The sequence below is a fragment of the Microplitis mediator genome, chromosome 2 (assembly GCF_029852145.1).
Source record: "Microplitis mediator isolate UGA2020A chromosome 2, iyMicMedi2.1, whole genome shotgun sequence".
In the NCBI taxonomy this organism is placed as follows: Eukaryota; Metazoa; Arthropoda; class Insecta; order Hymenoptera; family Braconidae; genus Microplitis; species Microplitis mediator.
In genome coordinates, this window is record NC_079970.1 from 2,687,690 (window position 1) to 2,696,831 (window position 9,142).

The following is a 9,142-nucleotide window of genomic DNA, read 5'->3' on the forward strand; positions in this document are numbered from 1 at the left end:
TAAATGTAAAAAGAAAAATGGATATTTATTTAGTGATAATACTACAACCTAATTAAAGATGTTCATGCAAAGCTGTATAATTTTATTGTTGTTATTATTATTGTTTTTTTTCTTCAGTATCTCTACGAAATACTTAACATACAATTTAACAATTAATTAACTCATCTGTCAAATAAAGAATACGTAAATAGTCTACAATGATTTGTCACAGTATCAATTAAAGAAAAAAAATCAATTTTATTATTATTCTTTACCAAACAATAGCATCAATTTAAATGTCAATGATTATAATTATTGGGGATCGTTTTGATGAAAAAAAGAAAAAAAAAATTATCGTACAAAATACGAATAGACAATTCAATTATTATCATCATTAATATTATTATCATAATTAATAATATAATCATAATTTATCTTTACTGACAAAGTTTTTTTAAACATCAGCGTACTCTCAGTACGATAAAAAAAAAAAAAATCAAATGCATTTAAATGTAACGATAACAAAATATTTAAAGTACACCCGTTTAAATCAAATAATTATTTCCCAAAACCCTTGAATTTTTTTCACACAGCAAATAAATTCAATTGATATTTAACTCAATATTAATTAATAGCAAGCGTCCAATTAATTAAATTTGCCCAGCAATTTTTTTTTAAATAATAATATTAATAATAATAATAATTATTATTATTATTTTATGTCAGACGTTAAATATCTTAATTATTATCCATCAATTTTTTTTTCTTGATTGTTATTTTTACTGGGAAGTGTTAAATAAATTTTCTTGTCTTGATATTTTTCAAATTTTTTTTTTTAATTAATTGTTATATATATTTTTAAATGTTGGTTGTTGTTGTAAATGTTGTTGTTGTTGTTGTTGTTATTGTTGTTGTTGATGTATTTATTTAAAATGTTGCTGATATTAATTACCGCTGCTGTTTAAATTCATCTGTAGTGTTTTTTTAAATGGGATATTGGTGTTACAAACTTTAAAAGGAGTGTTGAATGGTGGTAGTAGCGCTTTAATTATTTATATTTATTATTATTATTCTTTTTTTTTTAATTATCAATTAATTAAGCGTTGCTCTCGGTGGTGGTGTTCTGCACAGCCTGGCTGTCCTGTAACAATAATTATAAAATATATGTTAATAAATATTATTAATTAAATAAATAAATAAAAACACGAAGCCTGTTATTTAAATAACAGTCACTGTAAATATAATTAAATAATAATTTTATTATTTTTAATTACACAATTGAAATAAATAGAGAGAGAGAGAAGAATTGCAAGCGATGAAAATAATTTGAATAATAAATTAAGTCGTTGTAAAATAAAGTAGATTTGTTTTGAGGAATTTATGGGGATGACGAGGGAAATTATGATGTTTAAATTACCTGGGAAGTAGGTACAGCTTGTGTATCCTGTTTTTTACACACTTCTGACTCATTATGCTTCATTGATACCTGAGTTTTCTGCTCCGTCTATAATAATTATTAAAGAAAGAAAAAAAGAACGTGCATAGCTTTGAAATATTAAACCAGATTTTTTTTAACGCATTGATATGAATTTTTTTTTTTAATTTAAGTAATTAATTCAGGTCGTTCTCAGACAGTGCCTCACTTTTTTGAAAATTTCAATGACCCAACTCTCGGCGTATCCAAATTTTTTTAATTAATTTAAAAAAAAAAAATCAAAGCATTGATTGAAAACAGGACAATTTTGCTGATAGAATTTTTAAAAAATTTCTTACAGTTGACATCAATTGGAAGTTAAATGAAATTTGAAAAATAAATTTCAATAAAATTTTTCATAATTAGAATTTTTAAGTTTTGTCCTAAACACCTAATTGATGGCAACTGTCAGTAAGTTTTTTTAAATTCTATATCTTGGCGAATTTTTATGAAGGTTGTCATTGAAAATTTTTTAAAAGTGGGGGGAGGGACACGGTCTGAGAATGCCCGTAATGGAGTAAAATATAAAAATATGAAACCTTGATAACATTATCGCCGGCTTCAGGATGAATCTTATTGGTATGGATTGAGGAAATAGGATCAACAAATGGATGGATATTTTCTTTGTTTCCATACTGACGATTTGCGTAACGTGAATTACGTGTTATGCGTCGTCTAAAATGTGGATGCAAAAGTCTAACTGAGTTTCTACCGCCACCATTACTATGGTCTTCATCACTCACCTGTTATAGACGTTAGTTATTTTATTTTATAATAATAATTTTTTGATGTCAATTGAAGTCACATTTAAAACTAAGTACTTTAGTGATTCAAATTGAGTAGTGTGATAGTGGCAGTGATAGTGATAGTAAATAAAGTTATAGTGAAGCAGTGCAGTAGAATTAAAGCAATATATCAATTGATGACAAGTAATAAACTCACTTGATTATCTTGGCTTCTTGGTCGCCTTGGTGGGCCACCGCCTCCTCTACCACCGCGGAAATTACGGCGGTAGAATCGACGTGGTGCTGAACCGCGTCCGCGTCCACTACGTGGTGGGCCGCCTCCTTCATTGACACCGTCGCCGCCTTGGTCGCCTTTGTCATAACGAGCAGCTCCGCCTCCTTCACCTCCATTCTCACCGTGCTGTTGATTTGGTGGACCTGATCTACGTCCACCGCGATAGTAACCGTCAAAATTACGACGTGGTCTGTAACGTCTCTGGTTACCTTCGCCGGCGTTACTGTCCTCGGCTTGTTTACCGTCACCTGTTTATAGAAATTTTACAATGAAAAAAAATATATACACAAGAATATATGTATATATCATTGATATAATTGAGAAAAAAAATTTAGGAATAGGAATTTAGACGAAGTAATTTTTTTTCTTACCGGACTCGTAACCTTCTTGACCTTCTCTTGGTCTACGTTGAGGTCTTGCGCCACCGCCACGTGGTCGATGGTACCACGTACGATAACCACGACGTTTGTCTGCGGCATAGGGTGAACCTTTAACTGGTTCACCGTCAGGTCCTGTTACGTTTGCAGCTTCATGACCTTTTTCGCCGATAACTACGTCGAATTCAACGACTTCTCCATCCCCAACACTTCGTACGGCTTTCTTTGGATTGTTTTTAACAATAGCCGACTGTAAAAATAAAATAATGAATTTTATTTATTACTCATACATTTTTAAAAACGAAAATTTTCAAATAAATTAATGCGACTACTTACTTGATGAACAAATACATCTTCTTTGATGTCATTTCTGTAAGCAAAAAAATTTTCATGTTAAAAAAATCTTAAGAATTTTTTTTTTATAGAAAAAAAATTTTTTAAATGAATGGTTTATTAAAAATTAAATAATTAATCCCTAATATTAATTTTGAGTTGAAAGAAACTTTATTATTTTTTGTCTCATTAAATTTAAAAAAATGTTAGAAGGTTTCCTATTGAAACCGTCGCTCTGCTTATAATCTCAGGCTCAAACCTAAAGCAGTCTTGAATAATTAAAAAAAAAAGTTTGCCACTAATCATTTTTTTACCCACCAGCTCATCTTCCCTCGGGCAAAAAATCGGCTCCAGTATTTCGCTCAATAAAAATATTAAAATTAACTTTGGTAATAAAAAATATTAAATAATAAATTAATAGCCGGTAGGTTTTTTATTGATAGACAACACGAACCTCTCAATGACTTCTTAATATATTGATATAGAAAAATAAAATAGATATATAGATATACTAGAGCAATAGTTTACGTAGGATGAAACTGCAGAGCAAAGCACAGAGTCGAAAGATCATTGAACTTGAGTTCGTCCTCGGTAGAAAATATATATATATATATATACATATATTAGTCAGCCGTTTGGGATAAATTCGCGCCGACGTACATTCACCCTCAATTCCCTACAAACTTCCTCCCCCATTTGTCATCCCTCGTCCACATCCTAATTCAAAGCCTTCATTATTTTCATTTAATTTTAAATCAAAAATTTTTTTAAATAATTAATTGCACTTACGTAAAATTTTTCGATATTTTAATAAAATATTCACTTATTATATTTATTATTTCCATAAATAATAATAATAAGATATATAAATATACTATCATGGCTTCATAGATTATATAAATTTTAAGGTTTCGTAGATAAAAATAATTTTTTATAAAAAATTTATTGGAGTAAAAAAAAAATGAGTAATTTTAATTAAAAATAAAAAAATAAATTGATCAATTAGCAACGATGATGGCTAACGGTAATAAATAATAATGAACGTGACTATCGATTTAATCTCGATGCTCCGAATAATTTTAATTGGTGACAAAATAATAAAACAAACGAAACAATAGACTGTTAGATAATAAAGAAAAAAAATTAACACGAACCTGTTGATAAACCCGTAACCACTTTTTACGTTGAACCACTTCACAGTCCCGGTCACTTTGTTAGCTGAAAAATATAACATTATCTATATTATTAAAAGAATAAGTAAAATTTTTTTCTAGCCATATCTACATGATAGCATCAGTTGATGTTATTAAATTTGCTATCATTGAAAAAGTCTTGAGTTAAATTTGTGTCTTTTCATGGTTTCGACTCTTTTTCATTGCCAAGTTTCGAGGTAAATAAATTAATTTAAATTATTCGAATTGCATTTAAATGACGCGGGAAAAAAATACGATTTAAAAAATTTTAAAAATTTAATTTGGTGTCAGTGAAAAAAAATATTTTAGACTAATAAAAAAAATGTATGAGGATTGGAACGTTTTCGGGGAGTGAAAATTAATAAACAAAATGAAAAGTAAAGAATCTACTGGGTCTAGATTTTGGAAATGTTTCGTAAAAGTGCTAGTGTGTAAACCGTAAATTGCAACCGGCCCCAATTACCCCTCGTCACTTTCTAGCAGTAAAATTACATAAATTTTTTTCATTTTCATTGAGCGAAAAACGTTCGGATCTTCAGGTTCATTAAAAAAAATTTCACTGTTTAGATTTTTTTAAAGAATCCCAAAAGAAATGAACAAAAAATTTTGGAGTTTATTTTAGAGTATAAATTTTAATAAACAGTTAAATTCAAATGATATTTTATAAATATGATACTGAAGTTAACAAACGTCTAAAAATTTTTAGATTTTTTTTAAGACGATAAACCATAAAAAAAAAATATTTGAAAAAATTGCACCTGTAGTTTTTCAAATTTTCTACATGTGCATATTTTTAGTTTTCGTTTTTTTGTAATTGATTTAGTGAAAAAAAAATCCGAAAATTACTAATTGCCTGCTATCTTCAGGACCATTTCATAAATTTTTCATTAATACTCGGGCAGTCACATAGTAACTGCTCGTTTAACTTTAAGTTTTAAATATTCAAATGCTTTGTACACATAATTATACCTGCCGCATTACCGATAATACAAACAAAGAATTTCGTTAAAAATACCAGTAGATAAAATTATTTTAGATTTTTATCTGTAATCGGATTATACGGATTTTTTTAAAATTGGAGTCTATTGGTATTGAAATTTAAAATAAAATTTTATATATTATATGTATATATTTGATGAAGTAAATATTTAAAAAAAATATTTGCCTGAGTAAAACTAACACGTGATTAAAATAAACAAAAAGTAACCGCTTTAAGTTTTGATCATTTATTTAAACAAATGAATGCTAATTAAATATTTAAAATAACAAAAAAAAGTAATTGAATAAATCCTTTTTTTTTTTTCTGAAGCAAAATAATTAATAAAATAATTGATATCAATATTAATTATTTGAAATTTTGAAAAATTTTGCAAGCTGATTATTTTTTAAAAATTTAAATATTTAAAATTGATGAACGTAAATGATTTTTTTTAGTAAAAAGTAATTAAAAAAAAAAGTAAAATTATGAAATGACAAGATATGAGTTAATTGGAGTAACAATCAAGGTTAGAGTTTACAGATAACAAAGTAAATGAATAAAAATATATAAATAGTTTATCAAGTCCCGAATAAAATAGAGAATGGCCGGCATTTTACTTTCCAAGCACGCCTAGCATCTTCCGGTTTACTGTCTGTCTTTATCGTAATTCATAAGTCGTTATCCTTAGTCCTAATAAAAAAGACAAACATCTGACATAAAATATAAATATTTTAAAAATAAATAGTTTATCACTTTTACTAAATGATAATTAAATTTATCATCGAGTTTAAGTTTTACTAAATTTTAATAATTTAAGAAACAACAAAGACTCCAATCGCAGTATCGAGAAACGGCTCGAAAAATTCAAATTGGAGTAAAAAATTGAAATATGAATTATGGGTGACGTTAAATAAGTAATGAGTAATTTATTTGATTGTAAAAAATGATTTAAATTAGTGAGAAAATAAAATTATTGAGAATTAATATCACGCCGGCCACATGGTCGCAATACAACCGCCATTACGTTCAATGGATGGCAAAAAATGCTTGATAATTTTAAAAAAAAGTGAGACGCACATTTAAAAATGGTGATGCGGGTAAATGGAGTAGAGTTTTTATGGATTATTTGAATAATTATTTATTAAAAAATCAACATACCAATGACCATTTTTTGTTGATTGGCCTTGGGTTGCTCGGGCTGTTTTTCCGGGTCAGCCATGGTGGTGATGTTAGATGTTAAGGTGGTGTTATACACGCCGCTACCGAACCTAGATGTTCCCGTCCTGCTTCCTTCTAGTTGTACTGTTGGTTCCCTTCTGGTTTATTATTTTCCCAACATGGCTGCGCCGCTTGGCGACCGACAACACGCATATCCCCTCTAAAACGAGGACTCTCATTGGCCAATTCATCAAGCGCCGACATTTTATCGCCAATCAGAGCAACACTTTTATAATATTATTTTGAGTCATGCAAGTATGCTGGCGAATTAGATCCCGAGCTTTTCGTTGTGTAAGTCATTAATCCAGTACACGTATTACGTTATAATACACAATTACATTGTCTTACATACATATATATATACATACATTTATTCCATAATGCTTTGTGTGAATGCGAGTTTTTTTATATTGTGATCTGTTGCTACAAGCTACCGAGCGGGAAACGCTGGCGTTATAATCGTACTTATGGCGGGAATTCAAATTTTTTTAAAAATTAAATTATGACTGAAGGAGGGCTGGAAAATTTTTAAATTAAATTTTAGTATGAAAATTTTCAAATGCGCACTGAATAATTTTAAAAATCTGTACATTTTGAAATCGTGTTTTGATGAGTGTGAATGTAGCAGACAGAAGACAAATTTAAAATTATAAATAAATAGAGTAAATAATTTTTAAAAATGCACTTATTAATTTTTAAATTTTTTAAACGCGCATTTTTTAAAAATTTTATTTCATTAATTATTTACTCTGTCTATTAATAATTTTAAATTCGTCTGATATCTGCTACATTCACACACAAGTTTTGTTGGTAATTTTTTTGTTTGATCAGAAATAATTTGAAGTTTTTTTTACTATTTGTATCTGAAAAATTTAATGTGAATTATTTTCTTTAATAAAATAAAATATTGGTCTCAGAAGTGAACTTAAAAATTTGAGATTTTTGGAGGAATATTTAAAATTGAAAAAGTTTAAAGAAATGTCACTTATTTTTAAATAAAAAATTATATGCTCTATTAAATTTTTAATTACTAATTATTTCAACTAAATCTAGATAAAAACCTCATACTTAAATACTTAAGTCTCGATTTTTTAAAAATAAATTAACGATTAAGTTTATGATTCAAATTGCAAATAAATTTTATTAACTAAATAAAATAATTTTACATATTAATTAAATATTTAAAAATCAAAAAGGTTCTCTATACATAAAAAAAAAAAAAAAAAAATTAATTTTTCACGTTGTGATTTCTTTCAAAAAATCAACACAACCAAATCCCATATTTTATTAATAGGATACATAATTTTTCCTAATCAACTTTATAAATAAACTTATCAATTAATCACCTAAAGAACCCTGGGTTCATAATAAAAAAAAAAATAATTGATAAAATAAAAAATAAAAATTATCTATTACAACTAACGCACTTTTCTTTTTTCCTCCATCAATTTAAATTATTCATACTTTTTTTTTAAACATTTACGTCGATGTAAAAAAACATTTAGTATACAGAAAAGCTCTTAGTTTATCAATTCGAGTAATTTGATTATTTTTAATAATATACAGACGTCATTACAATAGAAAAATTTATTTTACATTCTTTTATTTATTTATACACATCTTCTTGCCAATATCAAACAGTACTTTACATACTTAATAATAGTTTAATCAATTTAATCGAATTGATAAGCTCTTTATTTCATTCTTACGCTCAATGCCTTTTTAATTTATATCTCTTTTTCATATTAATTTAATATGATCCTGAAATTAACAGACGATTAAAAATTTTTGTATTTTTTTTTCAATAAATTCATTATGAAAAAAAAAAAAAAAATAAAAAAATGCACATGTAGAAAATTTAATGAACTATATGTGCAATTTTTTTAAATATTTTTTTTTTTATTATTTATCATTTTTAAAAAAATCCAAAAATTATTAAACGTTGGCTAATTTCACTGATCTTGAAATTAGTAGACAATTAACAATTTTTGGATCTCTTTTTAAATGAGTAAATTAAAAAAAATAATAAAAAAAAATATACACATGTAGAATATTTAATAAACTATAAGTGCAATTTTTTTAAATATTTTTTTTTTATAATTTATCGTTTGAGAAAAAAATCCAAAAATTATTAAACGTTGGCTAATTTCAATGATCCTGAAGTTAGTAGACAATTAACAATTTTTGGATTTTTTTTCAACGAGTCAATTAATAAAAAAAAAAAAAAAAAAAATATGCACATGTAGAATATTTAATAAGCTATAGGTGCAATTTTTTTAAATATTTTTTTTTTATAATTTATCGTCTAAAAAAAAATCCAAAAATTATTAAATGTTGGCTAATTTCAATGATCTCAAAATTAGTAGACAATTAACAATTTTTGGATTTTTTTTCTACGAGTCAATTAATAAAAAAAATAAAAAATAAAAATATGCACATGTAGAAAATTAAATAAGGTACAGGTGCATTTTTTTAAATATTTTTTTTTTTTTATAATTTATCATTTTAAAAAAAATCCAAAAATTATTAGCCGCCGGCTAATTTCAATATCATAATTATTAATTTTATT

General features: G+C 26.3%; 1 protein-coding gene across 3 annotated transcripts; it reads right to left on the reverse strand.

Annotated features, from left to right (window-relative positions):
• On the reverse strand, positions 1–6,688 carry LOC130662897 (Y-box factor homolog). 3 transcript variants are annotated; one of them, XM_057461855.1, is made up of 8 exons: positions 6,514–6,688; positions 4,338–4,401; positions 3,187–3,220; positions 2,845–3,100; positions 2,396–2,721; positions 1,993–2,196; positions 1,397–1,483; positions 1–1,120 (listed from the first exon to the last, which is right to left on the reverse strand). In XM_057461855.1, exons 1-8 carry the CDS (start codon positions 6,572–6,574, stop codon positions 1,076–1,078), a joined length of 1,077 nt encoding a protein of 358 aa, XP_057317838.1. In that variant the 5' UTR covers positions 6,575–6,688; the 3' UTR covers positions 1–1,075. The 3 variants fall into 3 exon arrangements, with proteins under 3 accessions (XP_057317838.1, XP_057317839.1, XP_057317840.1); XM_057461856.1 differs by lacking the exon at positions 1,993–2,196 and having other exon boundaries at positions 6,514–6,686; XM_057461857.1 differs by lacking the exons at positions 1,397–1,483; positions 1,993–2,196 and having other exon boundaries at positions 6,514–6,684.
• Positions 6,689–9,142: the final 2,454 nt, after the last annotated feature.

What these genes read in the sequence shown, in the direction of transcription:
- LOC130662897 (XM_057461855.1), bottom strand. Translation starts at nt 6,574, where the DNA reads ATGGCTGACCCGGAAAAACAGCCCGAGCAACCCAAGGCCAATCAACAA. An exon ending in AAGATGTATTTGTTCATCAA is followed by an intron (nt 3,101 to 3,186) that starts GTAAGTAGTCGC and finishes TTATTTTTACAG; the next exon opens with TCGGCTATTGTTAAAAACAA. An exon ending in AAGCTGTACCTACTTCCCAG is followed by an intron (nt 1,121 to 1,396) that starts GTAATTTAAACA and finishes TTATTGTTACAG; the next exon opens with GACAGCCAGGCTGTGCAGAA.